General features: G+C 44.8%; 1 protein-coding gene across 2 annotated transcripts in view; it reads left to right on the top strand.

The window, feature by feature from the left end:
* TMPRSS4 (transmembrane serine protease 4) overlaps nucleotides 1-8,731 on the top strand; it is a 33,978-nt gene extending 25,247 nt beyond the window's left edge. Inside the window, exons 6-13 of one of the 2 annotated variants that reach the window (XM_004749933.3) lie at nucleotides 602-703; nucleotides 1,672-1,712; nucleotides 3,583-3,742; nucleotides 4,818-4,984; nucleotides 5,772-5,870; nucleotides 6,058-6,200; nucleotides 7,389-7,538; nucleotides 7,932-8,731. In XM_004749933.3, the coding sequence (XP_004749990.1) occupies nucleotides 602-703; nucleotides 1,672-1,712; nucleotides 3,583-3,742; nucleotides 4,818-4,984; nucleotides 5,772-5,870; nucleotides 6,058-6,200; nucleotides 7,389-7,538; nucleotides 7,932-7,943 (874 nt within the window). In that variant the 3' untranslated portion in view covers nucleotides 7,944-8,731. Of the gene's footprint in view, nucleotides 1-601; nucleotides 704-1,671; nucleotides 1,713-3,582; nucleotides 3,743-4,817; nucleotides 4,985-5,771; nucleotides 5,871-6,057; nucleotides 6,201-7,388; nucleotides 7,539-7,767; nucleotides 7,859-7,931 lie in introns of those variants that run through there. The other variant, XM_045080479.1, reaches the window with a different exon arrangement.
* The last annotated feature ends 12,587 nt before the right edge of the window (nucleotides 8,732-21,318 follow it).

The following is a 21,318-nucleotide window of genomic DNA, read 5'->3' as shown; positions in this document are numbered from 1 at the left end:
TGAGAGCATCAGTGGCCAGTAACCCCATGCCTCAGTCATCCTGAACCCTGCACACAGAACCAGCACTAGCATAGCTGAATGGGGAAGAACAGACGATCAGGACAACAGGATGACTCAGGGAAGACTTCCTGGAGGAGCTAAAACTTAAACCCGTGTTTGAAATTAGACAAACACGGATCGGTGGAGAGAAAGAGGGTGGGTGCTCCAAGGGAGAGACTCTTCTGGACTCATGTGAAGATTGATCTCATCCTGTCCTACCTCCAAGGGAGCCATAAAGTACCCCTCCTACCCAATTCAGCCCAGATGCCTTGTTCAGAAAACCAGATATCCACATTCTAATTCTCTGGCTATGACCCAGGAGAAAATATCCTATGACATTTGAAATAGGGTTATAGCTGGGAGTTAGGAAAGCATGTCCATAACTTGTCCAGAGTTCTGGGAAAGCAAGACCACATCAGCATTGTGCCCAGATCTGAGTCCTGGGACACATTCTTTCCCACCGCAGCTCCTGGGAGTGGGGGCTACTCCTGACATCTCCTAACCTCCTACCCTAGCTCACGTCTCTCTCTCTCTCTCTCTCTCTCTCTCCCAATGTGAGCAGCAAACCCTCCTTCAAAGCTGTGGAGATTGGCCCAGACCAAAATCTGGATGTTGTTGGAATCACAGAAAATGGCCAAGAGCTTCAGGTGCAAAACCTAAGTGGGTAAGTGGGAGGATGGCCCCTGGCCCACGAGAGGCTCGCATATGGAGGCTGCCATCGGGGCTGTAGGCAGCCAGCCCAAGCAGGTGCAGCAAGGGGAATATAAGTCAGAACACAGGAAGAACTCCAGGCCATGCAGACTGTCAGATACCAAGAGCTAGAGAATCAGATTTCTGAGAGGTTTTCTGGGTTGACTCCATTTTTCATATAAAACAGACAGCTGGACAAGGTATCATGTCCACGTATGGGTGGCCTTCTCATCCAAGAATAAAACGAAAAATTTTCCTACTGCTTTACACTCCCAATTAAACCCAACAGGCAAGATTCCAAAGGCCACTCTATCCATCCCGCCACTTACCCAGGCCAGGGTAAGGCCTCTCCACATTCCCAGCTCTCCAGAGAAAAGGCCCCACAGCCTCTGGCAGCGGCCTGTTCCTCTGCCTCCCCACCCCACATGACAGTTCAGCATCTAGAGAAAAATGGTCACACGGCAGCAGAGAGTACCGGAGAGGATGCTGGCTCCCTAGCATTTGGGGCTGCTGCTGAGGTCTGCTCATTCTCCAGAGAGTAAATCTTAAAAAGAACCAAGATGGTAGCAGAAGGATCGTGTGCCTGTAATTCCACTGAAATCCCCCTTTTCGTTCATTTGAAAAGTGCACAGTGTTACAGACACTGTTCCAGGCTCTGCTCTCCCATCCTCTCCAGGATGCCAAGGGCTCGGGTTGGGCTCGGACACAGGCAGGGCCCAGCACATTGTGAGTCCTTAAAATCAAGGATCTTGAACCCAAGCCAACTGAATTGCACTGAACTAAATGGTCACGTGGTTTCTATATAGTACCTCAGCATGTGGATTCCAGATTTCCCGGGAAAATCTTCCAGATTTTTCGGAAAGGGGACTGGGGTCAACAGGATCAGGGGACCGAAGTCCGCACCTCCCACAGAAACCTCAAGGCCCTGTGTCTCCCTTCCAGACCCTGTCTCTCAGGCTCCTTGGTCTCCCTGCACTGCCTTGGTGAGTACGCCCCATCTCTGAGGGTTTGGGCCCTGGGCCAGCAAAGAGTGGGGAGAAAGACCTTCATCTTCATTCTTAAATCTCTCAGACTCTAAGTTTCTCTCTGTTTTGTCCCAAACTTACTTCTTTCGGTCTTGGGTTTGTAGGGAAGTGCTCCTTCAAGGAGTTTATAACAGAGAGAGACAGAGAACAGAGAGAAAGAAAAAGATGCAAGACCACAGGTGGGTGGTGCCAGACTGAACAGAGCTCATAGCTGACTGCCACAGAGAGACCCAGGCACCAGTCCCACTGGCTTCCAGTGTGACCTTGAGTAATTCACCTGACCCTTCTGAGGTTCCTCTTCCCAAGAAAGCCTTTTGTCCAACTGCCCCAGAAGATCCTTACAGAGAACAGAAGAGAAAACAAGCTCTGTGACCCAGCTTGTCCTCCCAGACTTGTGGAAGAACTGAACAGAGCCTGCCAGGCTGGCTAGATACTGGATAGGCGGAATGGAACAAGGCCACTGTCACTGCCTTTGCCGTTGGGTAGTATATAGGCTTCCCTGTTGGATGTTAAGACGTTCTATCATGAGCACGTGATGCCCACAATCCCTGGTGTGTGGTGGCTAGCTAGTGAATGACTGAACCATTAGTCACATCATCTGTGCTCTGAGCTGAATGGCCCTGATGTCACAGGGAGGCTGGAGTCACAGATCTTCCCTTGAGGAGCTGTCAGTCTTAACAGGAAGACCAAAGCACAAAGGAAATGAAAGACAGGCCAACACTGGGAGCAGGCTATGGAAATTCCAGGATGGGGGTGGGGGAGTCTCCAGGGATTGGGTGGCTCCCAGGGGGTGGTACCCAGGCTAAACACTGAGCTGTAGGCTCCCAAAAGGGAAGGACCACGTCTGTCTGTCCTTCTTGTCCTCTACTCTCCTCCCAGCATCCCTGAACACAGTAGGCACTTAATTCAAATTTGCTGAATGGATCAGTGGTTTAGATAAATAGCAATAGGACAGCATCTCAGGGATGGGGGCTTCCTCAAGCAAAAGCAGAACAACTTTTTAGGGAGCTACACAAGCAGATCGATTTGGCTAGACGGAAACTTCAGACAAGGACAGTGGGCAACTGCCAGAAGGACTTTAAACTCTGCTCTAGAAAGAAAGATGCCTCTGCGCTGTGAGGGAGCAAGGAGACACGGAGAAAGCAGATTTTGGAATAACAAGTATCTGAAAAGCCCCTGGCTGGCATAGGCCCAGAAAGAATGGCAGCCTTTTCCTGAGAGAACCACCACTGTGGCCATGACCACCAGGACTGGAGAGACTGGAGGGCAGGGAGATGGGAATGAGGCTTTTACCAGAGCTTTAGGGCCATGATGGAAAAGCCAAGGACAGTGGCATATGAAAGAGCATAGGATGTCAAATTGGGAAACTTACTCATCACAGGGGAAGGGACTTGGAAAAAGGTGAGTTTAGGATAGGAAGATCTAGTATCTGGAATGTTCTTCCCAGTCCCGGCTCCCAGAGCATTTTGTGGGCATCTGCTTGCCAATATTCCGCAGGAGCAGCTGGGACACTCCACCTGGGCAGGACTTTTGTACTTCTCTATCACCTGTGGTTTGAAGGCCATGAATTCCCAGCACAATGGATACACCCATGTTCACAATATAAACACATCCAAAGCCCAAAAAAGGAGATGGAGATTGGGAAAAAGTCTATGGTCTGAGACACCAGCTCCCTAAGAATAACTCAAAATGGGCGGTCCTCCCCAACCCTCCAGGTCCCAGTCATAAGGGCCCTGCTCTAACGGAACTGACTCAGGGCTCCAAGGGGAGGCAGTCCATCCCTCAAGAGCCTGACTCCTGATTTCTCCCCCCTCCCTGCTGACTCCAGCCTGTGGGGACAGCCTGAAGGCCCCTCGGGTAGTGGGCGGGGAGACGGCCTCTGTGGATTCTTGGCCTTGGCAGGTCAGCATCCAGTACAACAAACAACACATCTGTGGAGGGAGCATTCTGGACCCCTACTGGATCCTCACGGCAGCCCACTGTTTCAGGTAAGGCTGCACCACAAGGAAGCCTTGGGGGCTCAAAGCCTTGGAGGGGCCTAAGTATCCGGGTTCCCTGCCTCCCAGCCTGTTTTCCAAACCCCTACCCTCTCTTTCCCCTCCCTCTAAAGAACACGTCCTTGGGTGTGGCCACCCCCAATGAGACACTGAACATCCTTTGTTAGCCACCCAGGGTCTGAGGAGAAGGCGCTGGTCACCAAGCTTGATCACCAAGCTTGACCTCTTCTAGTTGGGAAGCAATCAGATACCCAGGGTCCTCAGTCCAGTCCCTACTCACTCCACAGAAGCTCTTCCCATCCATCTTCCTGGAGTCCTGAGAATGTGCTCCTTCTGCCAGTCTTCTCTGGAGTGGTTCTGGGGTTGAGAATCACTGTCACTCCCCCATTATACCCAAAAACTTAAAGCAGAAAGCATAGCTTCCTTTACAAGCCAGCAGAGAGAGGCCTGCCCATACCTCTGGGAAAGGACTACTCCCAGGCCCTCTTCACTTTCCTTCCTTCCTTCCTTCCTTCATTCATTCAATATCTAATGAGTACTATATTATGTATCCGTATGCATTAGCTCTGTCAGCGCCTTAGAGGAATTCAGAGTGTTGGCCAGAGATTCTTAACCTTTGAGATCTGACAAAGCTCTAAGTCCTTTCCTGGGAAACCACCCATGCACACTATGCAGGCAGGAGTGTCGGGAGGCAGACAGACAAGTGCATAACGAAACTGACAATACGAGTACCACATGAGTAGCACAGACAGTACCGGGGGCAGGAAAGTGCCAGGACCCCAGAGCTCAGGTGCTGGGAACAGCCCCTTCCCTAGCCCTCCAGTTAGAAGTTTCCTTGAGCAAGTTTCACCAGGGGAAAGGATCAAATTCCCTTTTAGAATTTGTCCTTTTGTAAGGGATTCTTCAGACCTGCTCCTTCTCTACCACCCCTGGCCTCACCATCATAACCCCCTACAGCAGGAACATTCAGCACCCCGACCCCCAGCGCCCTGGGGACCCAGCTGTGGGCAAAGACTGCACAGGCTTGGTTCAGGCCTGAACCCCGCTGTCTCTGCCTCCACCCCAGGAAGCATCACGATGTGTCCACCTGGAAAGTGAGGGCTGGCTCAGACAAACTGGACAACTTCCCATCCCTGGCTGTGGCCAGCATCTTCGTCATTGAGCTGAACACCACGTACCCAAAAGAGAAGGACATTGCCCTCGTGAAGCTGCAGTTCCCACTCACATTCTCCGGTGAGGGCATGTGGGAACAGACCCCCTAGGCCAGGTTATACTCCCCTTCTGCTACTAGCTCACTACATGGACTTGGGCACACTGCTTCTCCTCTCAAGCCCTCAGCTGTACATTTGTTTCCGGTGAATACACCAGCCTAACATCAGTGAGGGGCCATGAGAACCCTTTCAGTTGTCAGCTCACAACCCTTTCAGTTGTCAAGCTGGGTTCTTTTGAGGTCTGTTTTCTCCATGTGGAGCATATCAAGTGAGAATCATAGACTCATCCAATCTTGGGGCTGAAAGGGAACTAAAAGATCTTCTAGTCCATCCTCCACCCTCAATGAATGCCAAGAGCCTGCACCATATCTCTGCCAAGGGGTTACTGTGCCCACCTGGTTTCCTCCATAGGCAGAGAGCTCATTACCTTTAAAGCAGCCCATGGACTCTTTGAACAGCTCTGTTAGATGACTCATGCTTGGATAGTATTTCTCAGCATTTGCAACTGTCAGTTCCACAGGACACTGGTCCCTTGGAGAAAAAAAAGGGTTCTATCCTAAATTTGGGAAACATTTTTATAGTAGAGCTCTTTTCTTGGGGCACACTAGCATATAAAGATATGATAAGGCCTTTAATTTTTAATTTGCTTGTATTATGTTTAAACTATACTTCAACTTATTTGACCACAGAACTTTCTCATGCCACTTCTGTTAACATCCCCTGGAATACAGGTCATAGAAACCCTGGTGTCAACCTTTCCAGAGTACTTAGCCATCAGGCTCTCTCTGCTTTCTCTCTGCTCCTGGCAGGCACAGTCAGGCCCATCTGCCTACCCTTTTTTGATGAGGAGCTCACTCCAGCCACCCCACTCTGGGTCATTGGATGGGGCTTTACGAAGCAGGATGGAGGTAAGTCCTGGGCTCAGGAACACAGGGCTGAGGGAGCAGCTCCTGGAGGTGATGGGAAGGAGGACCACCCTGGGGGAAAAAACCCATCCTGGAAATCCAAGCACTGAGATGCCAGGTAACCCTGAGAATTATCCTGGGTGGGGGTAAGAGGCAAGAATGGGAATACGCATGTGTTTCACCTTCCCAGGAAAGCTGTCTGACACACTGCTGCAGGCCTCGGTCCAGGTCATTGACCATACTCGGTGCAACGCAGAGGACGCCTACCAGGGGGAAGTTACTGAGCAGATGCTGTGTGCCGGCATCCTGGAGGGTGGCGTGGATACCTGCCAGGTGGGATCATGAGGGAGTTCCTTGGATAGAGATTTTAGTCCTGGAAAAACAAGTAAGTCCAGAGGCCAACAGCCCCAAATGAAGTCCTGCATACAGTGGGCACTCAATCGTGATGAAGGGAAGAACAGAGAGAGGGAGGGAAAGGATGGACAGAGACAAGCAGAAAGATTTCAGGTGTGTATTTCACCTACAAAGGTGGTTAGCCAACCCACCTGCTCTTACCTCCCATCACCCACAGGAGTAGGAGTCACGTGAGGGCAGGACGGCCAGGTCTGTTTTCTCTAGAACTGTCAAGATGCTGCACTAGACTAGAGAAAACCCATCTCCTGCTGGATGAGCCCTGGAACAATGCCTCCCCCGCCCCCAAACCCCATTAGTCCCTAAATACATTTTCACTCCCTCCATCCCCAGAGGTTCTTCCGAGCCATTTTCACTAAAGCCCTTAACCCCACTCCAACCCCATTCTCAGTCATTAAATTCCTCCACTCAAGAGATAGCTCTTTGCCATCACTTGAATGCCAGGTGAATACTGGGTTTTGGGGACAGTGTCTTCTGCCCTTAGGGAGTTCACAGTGGTGGGCAAGAGGGGCAGTTAGGCTATGGTGTTACTGGGTTCTGAGGGAGGAAGTCTCGGGGGCTATAGGAGCTGGGACAGACACCCAAAGTAATGCACTTTTCACTATCTGACATGCTCTGGTCTGTTGAGTTTTTTGCTTGTTTATTCTCTCTCTCTTCTCCATCTAACTCTAAGCTCCCTGAGGGCAGGATCTTTGTTCCTTTCACTGTTGAATCCCAGTTGTCTAGAATGGTACCTGGCATGCAAAAGGCAACCCATGAGCAGCTAAATAAATTTAGGAAGTACCGGATTAAACAAAGATAATCAGGATTCTCACTGAGGAACCCTAGAACCTTGAGTTTGCTAGCGTGCCTTGTGAATCTGAGAGAAGGCACACCAACAACTTACTTGACCACAAAAAGAACCCTTTTGCCTCAAAAGAAAGGGCCTTCCAGGCTGCAGGAACAGCATGAGCAGAGGCAATGAGGGCAGAACAGCATAGAACACTGGGGAGCAGTGGGGGGCATACAGAGGAACAGATGAGCTGGTGCGAGGCGGGGAAGAAAGAAGCCCACTCCTCCACCCCGCCCCTGCTTGCCCTCCCCAGAAACCCCTGTTCTGGTGTTTCACAGGGTGACAGCGGTGGGCCCCTGATGTATCACTCTGACCAGTGGCAAGTGGTGGGCATCGTGAGCTGGGGCCATGGCTGTGGGGGCCCCAGCACTCCAGGAGTATACACCAAGGTCACAGCCTATCTCAACTGGATCTACAATGTCCGGAAGGTGAGCCTGTTGTGCCGCCCCCTTCCTCCACCTTAAAGATACAAACTATCTTTAGTTTGATTTAAATGGCTCTGAGATGACCCCGGACATCCTAAATCATCTTCCCCACCAGGGAAAATCTGCAATTCCACCAGAAGAGCTGAAATTTCTTAGTCTGAGATTTCAAATGAATGCAAACGCCTTAGAGTATAGAATACACCCAGCTTTATCATTCTCTATTCTCTGGCAGAGTGTTTCCCAGGAACAGACTCCGTTAAGGAGGAGGGTGGAAAGGCTCAAGAAAACTCCCTAGAGGAGAGAGGAGAAAAGAGCTTCAAAAAAGGCCGGCTAATTCCACACACATCACCACCTTGTTCAGTTTCAAATCATGTCTTTTTTGGTCTCTTATCATAGTCGGAGTCATGATGCTGCTGCCCCTCCATTCTCCTGGAAACAGCTTCCCCCTGTCCTGCCCACCTGAGGATCAGAGAAGTCAGACGGAGCAAGAGCCCCCGAGCGCACACCACTCTGCCCACAGCCTTAACATTTCTTCGTGCAGCAAAGGGCCTCCATTCTTGTAAAAGACCTCACAGCTCAAACGCACCCAGAAGGAAGTCAACAGCCCCAGCACTGCCACCCCTGGGGCTCCTGATATCCCTGGGAGAAAGACACCGTCCACTGGACAGGCCAGCCTTCTGGCCAAGGTCTCAGAGGCATGCTAAGCACAAAAGAAACCTTCCCACCTTGATGAATGGAAGCAGACTCTCCAATGAGAACCCAGATCACCAAGGATTGAAGTAGAGGGAGAAAAGATTCTGAGCCAGCCCTCTCCTCCACCCATCCTCAGGCCCAACAGAGCAAGAAACCAGTTGTAATTTAAAATGCACTGTCCTGCTATTGGTACAACTATTACTTAGTGTTATGACTGTTAGCTCTATAGCTGCTGCTATTAAACAGGTGTGTGAAGACCTTGACACAGGCAGACTGGGCTGCATGCTAAGAACTGAGCTAGAACTATTGCATCATTCTTGAACCTGAGTATGAAAAGTTCTTGGGGAGACCACGGATTCTCAAACAACGAAAAAGAGACCCAAAGACCAGAGAGAACACCTATGACTTGGGAGAGGGAGGATTTTGGTACTCAAGACTGACAGTAAATCATGGTTCCCCCAGGGGCTGGAAATAAATACTGCACCTTTGAGTCCTTACTTCTACCTAGAGAGTCCAGGTCGGTTGCTTTCATTCTTTAAAAAAAAAAAAAATTATCACCTGTAAAGTCTGAGGTGGTCCCTTAGTGGGGTTCTAGGGACATAAGCACAAGTCCTACACTCAAATGGTCAGAGGATTAAGCCCCATAAACTTCTCAGGCCACTGTATTGGGGCCTGGGTATTCTGAGGCCTAAATCCTGAATATACTTGGTCAGATCCTAAATATACTTGACAATGCTTTAGTAGGTTCTCAGAAAATAACAGAAATCCTCAAAGACAAAAAAAAAAAAAAAAAAAATCAACCAAACAAAGCTATCAGAATCATGAGCTGAAACAAAGATAGGTATCTGGGGGCAACAGCTAACTAAAATCTGGGGTGTCCAAGGGACCAAGACTTATATGAAAGCTGAGATCAGAACTAAACCCAGACCCAGTGATCACCATCAAAGATCAGCCAAGGTTTTTTAAAAAGAAAACCCTTGGGAGTGGGAATCATCAAAAATAACAAATTTAAAACCTCAAGGACCTTAGATGTTAGAATTATCAGATTATAAGAAAAAGTGATATGGTAGAATACTTCTACCTGCCAGACACTATTCTAAGTGCTTCACTGTGTACTGAGCATTTAAGACTCACACAAACCTACAAGATCAATGCCATTCATATCCCATCCCCATTTTAGGGGTAAGAAAGTAAGACTCAATGAGGCTAAGTATCTTGCCTGGGGTTACATATGGGAAAAGTGAATATGAGTATTCTGACTCCAATGTTCATGCTATAAACTATCACACTATAGGACCGCCAATAATTTACTCATCTTTAAAGAAATTTAAAATAGGTACCTTTTCCACATTTTAAGACACTTTTAAATACTTTTAATTTAAAACCCACATGAGGGGTGCCTGGGTGGCTCAGTGGGTTAAGCCTCTGCCTTCAGCTCAGGTCATGATCTCAGGGTTCCGGGACCAAGCCCCACATCGGGCTCTCTGCTTCCCCCTCTCTCTCTGCCTGCCTCTCTGCCTTCTTGTGCTCTCTCTGTCAAATAAATAAATAAAATCTTTTAAAAAAAAACCATAAAATTTAATATCAACCATTTGTAAGTGTACAGTTCAATGGTGTTAAATATATTCACATTGCTGTGCAACCATTACCACCATCCATCTCAAAGCTGTTTTTTCCTTTCCAGAACTCTGTACCCATTAAACAGTAACTCCCCATTTCTTCTGCCCCTGAATACTTGGAAGCCACCTGCCTACCTTCTGTCTCTATCAAGCTGACTATTCTAGGTACCTCATGTAAGTGGAATCATATAGTATTTGCCTTCCTGTGCTTATTTCACCTAGCAGAGTGTCTTCACGGTTTATCCATGGTTGTAGCCTGCGTCAGATTTTCTTTCCTTTTTAAAGCTGAATAATATTCCATTATTTATACCACGTTTTGTTTATCAAAACAGACATCCGGGTTGCTTCTACCTTTAGGCTATTGTGAATAATGCTGCCATGAACATGGGTCTACAGATCTCTCTTCAAGATCCTGCTTTCGATTCTTTGGGATGTATATCCAGAAGTAGAATTGCTGTATGATATGGTATCTGTTTTTAATTTTTTATTGTTTTCCATAAGGATCTCACCATTTCACATTCCCACCAACAGTGCACAAGGGTTCCAATTTCCCCACATTCTCCACCAACGCTTATTTTCTGTTAAAAAAAAATAAGTATTTTAATAAGCAAATATGATAGGTAGATGTGAAGAAGAACCAAATAGAGCTCTTAGAAATAAAAACTGTAATTATTAAAATGATAAAATGAATGTTTGGGTTAAGTAGCATTTCAGACATAGATTAAGAGAGGATCAACAAACCGTAAGGTAGATTGAAGAAGTTACTAAGTTTACTGCAGAAAGAAATAAGGAAATAAAATATACATATATACGGGGGTGCCTGGGTGGCTCAGTCAGTCAGGTGTCTGCCTCCGGCTCAGGTCATGATCCTAGGGTCCTGGGATTGAGCCCCAAATCAGCCTCCCTGCTGAACAGAGAGCCTGCTCCTCCCTCTCCCTGTGTGTGCACTCACATGCACTCACTCTCTCTCAATAAAATCTTTAAATATATATATATATATATATATGTATACACACATATAAACGAAAACAAGGTTATGGAAAATGGAGGCTAGAATAAGAAGGTCTAACATAACCGGTTAAAGTCTCAGAGGGAGAGAACAGAAATATGAAGGAAAAACCACATCTAAAGAGGTAGCAGCTGAGACTGTCTGGAACTCATTAAAGGCATGAACCCTCACACAGAGTATTTGCCATTATAAGGTACACACGTGTACAACCCAGGTGGAAACATTCAAATAATCCTTACCTCAGTATATGATCATGAAGCTTCAGAACACCAAAAATAAACAGAAACTCTTTAAAGCAGCCAGAGAAACAGTCCAGACAACCTACAATACCATCAAGATACCACAGCAATGGGCACCTTGGGTGGCTCAGTCAGTCAAGCATCCAACTCTTGATTCTGGCTGCAGCTGAAGTCAGGGGGTTGTGGAATCACGCCCCACGTTGAGCATGGAGCCTCCTTGGGATTCTCTCTCCCCTCTCCATCTGCCCCTCCACTCATGCTTGTGCTCTCTCACACACACTCACAATAAATAAATAAACAAACCACAGATTGCCAGCAGACATCCCCTCAGCAGGAAAGGAACCACAAGACTCTTCAGTGTGCCTAGACAACAGCAAATTATGAATCCTACAAAACTACCTTTTAAGAAGGCATTCAGGAAAACAATAATAGAGTATACTACCAACAGATATTCTCTAAAGGAAAATCTCAAGTATGTACCTCACTTTTTTTTTAATTTTTAAATTCCAGCTAGTCAACATACAGTGTGATATTAGTTCTAGGTGTACAATATAGCAATTCAACACTTCCATACATCGCCCAGTGCTCATCACAAGTGCCCTCCTTAATCCCCATCACTTAGTTTGTCCGTCCCCCACCCATCTCCCCTCTGGGAACCCGCAGTTTGTTCTCTGGTTAAGAGTCTGTTGTTTGGGGGTACCTGGGTGGCTCAGTGGGTTAAGCCTCTGCCTTCAGCTCAGGTCATGATCCCAGGGTCCTAGGATCAAGCCCCGTATCGGGCTCTCCGCTCAGCAGAGAGCCTGCTTCCTCCTCTCTCTCTGCCTGCCTCTCTGCCTACTTGTGATCTCTCTCTGTAAAAGAAAGAAAGAAAGAGAGGATCAACAAACCGTAAGGTAGATTGAAGAAAGAAAGAAAGAAAGAAAGTCTGTTGTTTGGTTTGCCTCTCATTTTTCCCCCCTTTACTGGTTTGTTTTGTTTCTTTTGTTTTGTTTCCATGTATGAATGAAAGCATACAGTATCTGTCTTTCTCTAACTTATTTCACTTAGCATAATACTCTCTAGCTCCATCCATGTCATTGCAAATGACAGGATTTCATTCTTTTTCATTGCTAAGTAAGAGTCCATCACACACACACACACACACACACATCTTCTTTATAAATGGACACTTGGTCTGTTTCCATAAGCTGGCTATTGTAGATAATGCTGCTATAAACCTCAGAGTGCATGTATCCCTTCTAATTCATATTTTGTATCCTTCGGGTAAATTCAAATATGTACTTTAGAAAGAAGAAAAACTATCCTCATAGTAAGAATGGAGGTGCAAGAAGACATAGGGAAGCAACTGGTAAAAACGTACAAAAATTTAAACGAACTTTGTCTATGTAAAATAGCATCTATTTTGTGGGTTCATTTTTTAAAACCTAACTAAAATACAGGATAACAATACCATGTGAGTCAGGAGGGGATGGGTGGAGTTAAAATAGTCTAAAGTTCTGAAATTGTTCAAGAAGTTTAAATATTGAATAAAGCTACGTTACAGAAAGTGTATGTACTATATTTTAAGTGGTCAGAAAAGTAACCACCCATTTCCATTTCTAATGGAAATAGAGTGTTTATCTCCCAAGATAATAAAAATAAGAAATACACTAAGGAAAAGCAAACAGAAATAACACAATCTCAGAGGGAGGAGGAGGAGACTGAAAAAGAGAAAGCACAGAAAAATGGAACAAAATCTACAAAGATGGTAAAAATAAAAGTTATCAATAATCATGTTAAACTCACCAACTAATATATAGAGTTAATCAAGTTGGATAAAAATGTAAAATCAAGCTATGTGTTGTTTATAAAAGAGAAACCCAAAACATTAGGTTAGGGAACCATTAAAAATTAAAAAAAAATAAAAAAGATCTAGAACACAAGCACTTTACCAAATTTAAGCTGGAAAAGCTATGTAATATTTTTTTAAAATAGGGATGTAGGACAAAAAGACAAAACTGATTTTAGGATAAAGAGAGTCAAAAGATAGTCACAAAAGGATCAATTCACCAGGAAGATAGAGTAAGTTAAGACCTATAAACAAAAAGAAAAAAAGAAAGGAAAAAAATACGATCCCTTTGTCACCAATAGAGTTGGCTGTCAAACCAAGACCTTATTCTGAAATAGCATTCAAAGGGGGGTGGGGGGAATCATCATTCTCCTTCACCATAGAAATCTACCTCCAGGTAAAAAGGTGGCTTGAGGTGGTGAAGGGAAGCTCTTCTTTATACACACAAAAAAATGTAATCAAGATAAAAAAAAAAAAGCTAATCAAGATCTAATCAAGATCAGTGAATGACAGAGAATTTGCAACTTCTATTGAAATAATAGATTCAGAGACAGGAGAGATCACAACCAACACCAAAGAAATACAAACAATTATAAGAACATATTATGAGCAACTATACTCCAGCAAATTAGACAATCTGGAAGAAATGGATGCATTCCTCGAGAGGGATAAACTACCAAAATTGAACGAGGAAGAAACAGAAAACCTGAACAGACCCATAACCAGTAAGGAAATTGAAGCAGTAATCAAAAACCTCCCAACAAAGAGCCCAGGGCCAGATGGCTTCGCAGGGGAATTCTACCAAACATTTAAAGAAGAATAAATACTTATTCTCCTGAAACTGTTCCAAAAAATAAAAATGGAAGGAAAACTTCCAAGTTTATTATATGAGGCCAGCATCACCTTGATCCCAAAACCAAAGACCCCATCAAAAAGGAGAATTACAGTCCAATATCCCTGATGAACATGGATGCAAAAATTCTCACCAAAATACTAACCAATTGGATCCAACAGTTCATTAAAAGGATTATTCACCACAACCAAGTGAGATTTATTCCTGGGCTGCAAGTTTGGTTCAACATCTACAAATTAATGTAACACAATACATTAATAAAAGAAAGAACAAGAACTATATGATACTTTAAATAGATGCAGAAAAAGCATCTGACAAAGTACAGCATCCTTTCTTGATCAAAACTCTTCACAGTGGAGGGATAGAGGGTACATACCTCAATATCATCAAAGCCATCTATGAAAAACCCACAGCAAACATCATTCTCAACGGGGAAAAATTGAGAGGTTTTGCCATAAGGTCAGGAACAAGGCAGGGATGTCCACTATCACCACTGCTATTCAACATAGTACTAGAAGTCCTAGCCTCAGCAATCAGACAACAAAAAGAAATAAAAGGCATCCAAATCGGCAAAGGAGAAGTCAAGCTCTCACTCTGCAGATCATATGATACTTTATGTAGAAAACCCAAAAGACTCCATTCCAGAACTGCTAGAACTCATGTAGGAATTCAGTAAAGTGTTAGGATATAAAATCAATGCACAGAAATCAATTGCATTTCTATACAAGGCAGAAGAAAGAGAAATTAAGGAGTTGATCCCATTAACAATAGCCCCCCAAACCATAAGATACCTAGGAATAAATCCAACCAAAGAAGCAAAGTATCTGTACTCAGAAAACTGTAGAACACTCATGGAAGAAACTGAGGAATGGTGCCTAGGTGGCTCAGTGGATTAAAGCCTCTGCCTTCAGCTCAGGTCATGGTCCCAGGGTCCTGGGATCAAGCCCTGCATCGGTCTCTCTGCTCAGCAGGGATCCTGCTTCCCTCCTTTTCTCTCTCTGCCTTCCTCTCTGCCTACTTGTGATCTCTCTCTCTCTGTCAAATGAATAAATAAAATCTTTTAAAAAAAGAGATTAAGGAAAACACAAAGAAATGGAAAATGTTCCATGTTCATGGACTGGAAGAACAAATATTGTGAAAATGTCTATGCTACCTACAGCAATATGCACATTTAATACAATCCCTATCAAAATACTATCAACTTTTTTCAAAGAAATGGAACGAATAATCCTAAAATTTATATAGAACCAGAAAAGACCCCGAATAGCACAGGAACGTTGAAAAAGAAAACCAAAGCTGGCGGCATCACAATTCCAGACTTAAAGCTCTATTACAAAGCTGTAATCATCAAGACAGTATGGTACTGGAACAAAAACAGACACATAGATCAATGCAACAGAATAGAGAGCCCAGAAATGGACCCTCAACTCTATGGTCAACTAATCTTCAACAAAGCAGGAAAGAATGTCCAATGGAAAAAAGACAGTCTCTTCAACAAATGGTGCTGGGAAAATTGGACAGCAACATGTAGAAGAATGAATCTGGACCATTTCCTTACACCACACACAAAAATAGACTCAAAATGGATGAAAGACCTCAATGTGAGAAAGGAATCCATCCAAATCCTTGAGGGGAACAAAAGCAGCAACCTCTTTGACCTCAGTCACAGCAACTTCTTCCTAGAAACATCGCCAAAGGCAAGGGAAGCAAGGGCAAAAATGAACTACTGGGACTTCATCAACATAAAAAGCTTTTGCACAACAAAGGAAACAGTCAACAAAACCAAAAGACAACCAACAGAAGGGTAGAAGATGTTTGCAAATGACATATCAGATAAAGGGCTAGTATCCAAAATCTATAAAGAACTTATAAACTCAACACTCAAAGAACAAATAAACCAGTAAAGAAATCGGCAGAAGATATGAACAGACATTTCTGCAAAGAAGACATCCAAAGGCTTAACACACACATGGAAAAGTGTTCAACATCACTCGGCACCAGGGAAATACAAATCAAAACCACAATGAGATACCACCTCACACCAGTCAAAATGGCTAAAATTAACCAGTCAGGAAACAACAGGCATTGGCAAGGATGCAGAGAAAAGGGAACCCTCCTACACTGTTGGTGGGAATGCAAGCTGGTGCAGCCACTCTGGAAAACAGTAGGGAGGTTCCTCAGAAAGTTGAAAATAGAGCTACCCTACAACCCAGCAAGTGAACTACTGGGTATTTACCCTAAAGATACAAATGTAGTGATCTGAAGGGGCATGTGCACCCCAATGTTTATAGCAGAAATGTCCACAATGCCCAAACTATGGAAATATATATACAAAAAATATATATATCATATATATATGATATATATATCACATCTTCTTTATCCATATGGATATATATCCATATATACCCATATATATATATATATATATATATATATATATGAATGAATATTAGGCAGCCATAAAAAAAAATCTTGTCATTTGCAATGACAAGGATGGAATTAGAGGCTATTATGCTGAGCTAAATAAGTCAGAGAAAGGCAATTATCACATGATCTTGCTGATATGAAGAATTTGAGAAACAAGACAGAAGATCATACAGGAAGGGAGGAAAAAATGAAACAAGATGAAACCAGAGAGAGAAAAACCATAAGAGAATCAATCTCAGGAAACAAACTGAGGGTTCCTGGAGGAGAGGGTGGTGGGAGTGATGGAGTGGCTGGGTGATAGGCACTGGGGAGGGTATGTGCCATGGAGAGTGCTGTGAATTGTGTAAGTCTGAGGAATCACAGTCCCATACCCCTGGAAAAAACAATACATTATATGTTAATTAAAATCAAATAAAAAAATTTTTAAAAAGAAACAATGGATTCAGGCAAGAATCATCAATGGAGGTGAAAAGCATTAAGTGAAAGGTTTATGGAGAACTGGGTACTTCCTTAATGCCCAAGTATCACCCCACAGATTCCATGCTAATCTCAAGAGGAAACTCTAACGTTAAAATCAAGGAATCAGGCTGACATCACTCTGCCCACTAACAGTGGAATGACAAGACACTGCATGCCTCCCGATGTGAATAAGAATGCCTCAGATTGCACCACCTCAAGACTCCTTATCAAAAATGCTTATTCTACACCTCTACATCTAATTTCCAGCTTATAGGAAATATGTACTTTAGAGGAATGAGTTAAATGACACCACTTGGAAATTAACAGATAAATTCAGAAGGTGGGACGTTCAACCACACAGGTGACCCAATCTCTGCCATAGGTCAATGTCATGAAAGGCACTTAAGAGGCATAACAACCAAATACGAGTTCCTTGATTGTCTCTTGAATTCAACAAATTAACAGCGAAAGACATCTGGGCAAAGAGGCAACTGGGGAAATGTGAATAGGATATGGGGATTAAATGATAGTAAGAAACTGTTCATTATATGTGACAATGATATCATACTTTATAAAAAATCCTTAATTTTAGACATGCATGCAGAAATATTTGGGATAAAATGACATGAAGGTGTAATTTACTTCAAGAAAAATACAACAGTTGAAGCAGATATGACAAAATGTCAAGTGAGAAATTGAAGTGATGTTTACTATACTTTCTACTTTTCTGTATATTTGAAATGTTTCTCGGGGGCACCTGGGTGGCTCAGTGGGTTAAGCCTCTGCCTTCAGCTCTCAGGTCATGATCTCAGGGTCCTGGGATCGAGCCCCACATTGGGCTCTCTGCTCAGTGGGGAGCCTGCTTCCTCCTCTCTCTGCCTACCTCTCTGCCTACTTGTGATCTCTCTCTCTCTCTCTCTCTGTCAAATAAATAAAATCTTTTTTAAAAAATGAAATGTTTTTCAATAAATAGGTTTTTCTTATATGAACAGAATATAAAATAGCCCTAAAAACTAACAGAACTACAAGGAGAAATTGATAAAACCACCATCACAGAGGAAGACTGCAGCATACTTCTCTCAAGTACTGATTTACATCAAGCAGGTAAAATATCAGTAAAATAGAGAAGATTCAATAATATGATTAGCATGCTTAACAGGTATAGAATCTTGCACTCAACACTTAGAAGATGAATATCCTTCTCAAGCACATCTGTAAAGTCAACTATGTAAGACCGTAAAGAAAGTCTCAACACATTTCAAAAGTAATATGGGCACCCATCAGACCCACTTTTGTGCTCCCATCAATCTCTAACCCAGCCTTGCCTACAACCCCCAAACTCCCATCTCTAAGCTTGGCTTCCTGTCTTGCATGGACCCAGCTCTGGCCCCTTTCATTTCCGTGGTTCTAAAGCCCCAGTAACTGCCATCATTCTAACACACCAGTCCCACCCCACCCCCCACCTGGAGCCAGGGCCAGGCTCTGCCTTGGGTGGTCTTCATCACGCCTACCACGGTGGGAACAACAGTAGTCCCAGCACCCAGAGTCAGCAGTCTGCCCCCACAGCACTCTGGCATCCCCCGGGCTGCCTGGAAAGGCTGAGTAACGTAACATGAAAATTATTATCTATAGGACAAACGTTGAATAATGGAAGACAGGAGACAGGACGGAGCCGGCAGATAAATTACTCATCCTTCTTCCCCGGGTAGAACTATTCAGAGAAGCCCTAGTTCCCCAGGGACGGTCCTGTGATTCAGCTGATGGAGCTGTGGTCAGCTCAGGAGTCCTGCACCTTGTGCTGGCTTTCTACCTCTCCCTGCCTCACAGCCCTTTCCCCTGACTCCTGCTTCCCTGCAATAGAACCACATGAAAAGGCGTTAAGTGGTATTTTTAATTTAGACAAGTTTTCTAAGAAACCTAGGCTAAGATTCAGCACTCTAACTGTAATGCTATTAAAGGCAATAGCAAACAACAATTTTTTAAATATAAAATAGGGACACGTGGGTGGTTCCGTTGGTTAAATGTCTGAGTTCAGCTCAGGTACTGATCTCAGGTCATGGGACTGAGTCCCCCATCAGACTCCCCACTCAGCGGGGAGTTTGCAGCTCCCTCTGCCTCTGCTCCTCCCTCCGCCATGCTGGCTCTCACACACGTGCACATGCTTGCGTGCATGCTCTCAAATAAAATCTTTTATAAATAAAAATAAAATATAAAATACAAATGTAGGGACACCTGGGTGGCTCAGTTTGTTAAGCAGCTGCTGTCAGCTCAGGTTGTGATCCCAGAGTCTTGGGATTGAGTCCCACATCCAGCTTCTGGCTCAGCAGAGAGCCTGCTTCTCCCTCCCACTCTGCCTGCTGCTCTCCCTGCTTGAACTCTTCCTCTCTGTTAAATGAATAAATAAAACCTTTTACAAAAAATTTTTAAAAAATACAAATATAAAAGACATCTAAATAATCCGTAGGTCAGAAAGGAAATTACAAAGTTTACTTAAAATAGAACATTAATGAAAAATATAACCATATACACATATAGAAAGATAGAGCTATATACGTGTATATATTCATAGAATGTTCTAGGGCGACATTCAGCAGCTAACCTCAGCATGTGCAGAGACAGGCCTACTTTTGCATTGCACAGTTAGAGCCTAAGTGACTGCATTGGCAGGGCAAGAGGGAGCCAGAAATTATACCACAGCTAACACAGATTCTCACAGCAGAACTTCCTCATCTCTGGAAAAGAGGATGTGGAGAAGAGGTTGGTGGGTAGAGAAGATTCTTTCCTCTTCTGCAAGGAAGGAAGGAAGCTGTATGCCAGAGAGATGAGCCCAAAGCCAGAGCAGGGGCCTGGCTCTTGCAGCTGCATGAGAGCCCTCCTGTGGAAGCAAGCCATCCCAGGGAGCGTGACTGGGCCCTGAGTGTGAACCTGGGCCGAGTACCAGGAGAGGGGCTGGGAGAGGGAGGTGCAGCCCAGCGCATCAAGGCAGTGGGGCAGCTCAGAGGAGAACTCTAACGTGATGTTAGAGCATTGTACATACAGGAGCACTGTAACCCAGGTGTGTGTAAATGCTATGGAAAGAGGCATCTGAAATGGAACTAGCAGCTGAATAAGGCAAATCCAGCTGGGGGGGGCGGGGGGGCGGGGATCAGCTGGAACAAAGGCAGGGCAGGGAGAAGTCCCGTGCTCTGAGGACAGTGTGAGGAGACAGAACGGGAAGTAGAAAGGACAAGACCAAGATGGCTTGGTAGCAAAGATCTGGGCTCTTGAGGCAGGGACACCTTGACTTAAAACTCAGAGTGAGTGTTTATTGTGAATGGATTACCTAGTTCTAAACAATGCTGAAGATTTAAAGTAAAGAGTCGAAGTTCTGGGGCACCTGGGTGGCTCAGTGGGTTAAGCCGCTGCCTTCAGCTCAGGTCATGATCTCAGGGTCCTGGGATCGAGTCCTGCATCGGGCTCTCTGCTCAGCAGGGAGCCTGCTTCCCTCTCTCTCTCTCTCTCTGCCTGCCTCTCTGCCTACTTGTGATCTCTCTCTGTCAAATAAATAAATAAAATCTTTAAAAAAAAAAAAAAAGAGTCGAAGTTCTCCCTTCAATCCCTGACCTCCCTCCTCAGAGGCAACCACTGATCTCTGCTGAATATGTATCTTTCCAGACTCTTTACAAATACAGAACATCTCTTGGTCTCCATTTCCTCATCTATAAAATGGGACTAACAATAGCAGGTCTTCCCTCACAGGGGTGCCCTGAGGGTTAAATGGCTGAATACGCGTAAAGGACTCAGAGAAGGGCCCAGCCAGCAAGCACGCAGGGTATGGTAGTGACTGGCATATTAATATTTACAAATATCCATAAATGGTCGTCTACTTGTTTCACAAAATGCACAGGGTTTAAATTCTAGCTCTGCTACCTAAGAGTTATATCTATGGGAATTTTTTTCAGGTTTTTTGTTTTTGAACTTCTCAGTGCTTTGCTTTTGTCTCAGGTAAAACGGGGACAATTATATTTGCCTTCCAGGAATAGAATGAGACTTGGATATGTTGCAGGAAGGTGACTTGGGACCCTAGGGATTCGATCTGTGTTAGCCTGCGTCTTTACTATACAGGGTTGGGGGTTCTCCTGACTGTTTCCAGCAGTCTCCACACTACCTGGTTCGGGCTAAAGATGAGGGAGAACAATGGGCAAGACAAAGCTTTGCTTTTCTAATGGGCAGGCAGTGCCAGGATGAAAACCAGGTTCAGACCAGGGACCCGCACCTGCCTGTAGTTTGAGACCAGTACTTGTGGGATATGCACAAAAATCACCTGGGAAACTTGCTAGAGAGCAAATTCTGCTTCAGTAGATTGGAGGTGGGGCCTGAAATTCTTCCTAAGAAGCTGACTGGTGCTGCTCATGCTGCTGGTCTGCAAACCACACACAGGGCCCTGAACTCCTGCCCCTCCCATGCCCCACCTGAAAGTCATCTACAGGTGCTCTACCTTGTCACGCACTCAGACGACTGACCTCAAAGTTCACTCTGGTCCCAGGGGGCTTCCCTCCGTCTGGACAGAACTAGTACATCCTTAGAGACCCGGGGCCTCTATAGATCCCATCCCTTTAAGGAAAGGGGTGGGGGAAAAGGGCGTGGGATCTAGATTTCCCCAGAGAATAGAAA

Source organism: Mustela putorius, unplaced genomic scaffold, assembly GCF_011764305.1.
Source record: "Mustela putorius furo isolate JIRA1106 unplaced genomic scaffold, ASM1176430v1.1 tig00000460_pilon_pilon_pilon, whole genome shotgun sequence".
Taxonomy (NCBI): Eukaryota; Metazoa; Chordata; class Mammalia; order Carnivora; family Mustelidae; genus Mustela; species Mustela putorius.
The sequence above is the reverse complement of the archived record's forward strand: the minus strand, read 5'-3'. Positions and strand labels throughout refer to the sequence as shown.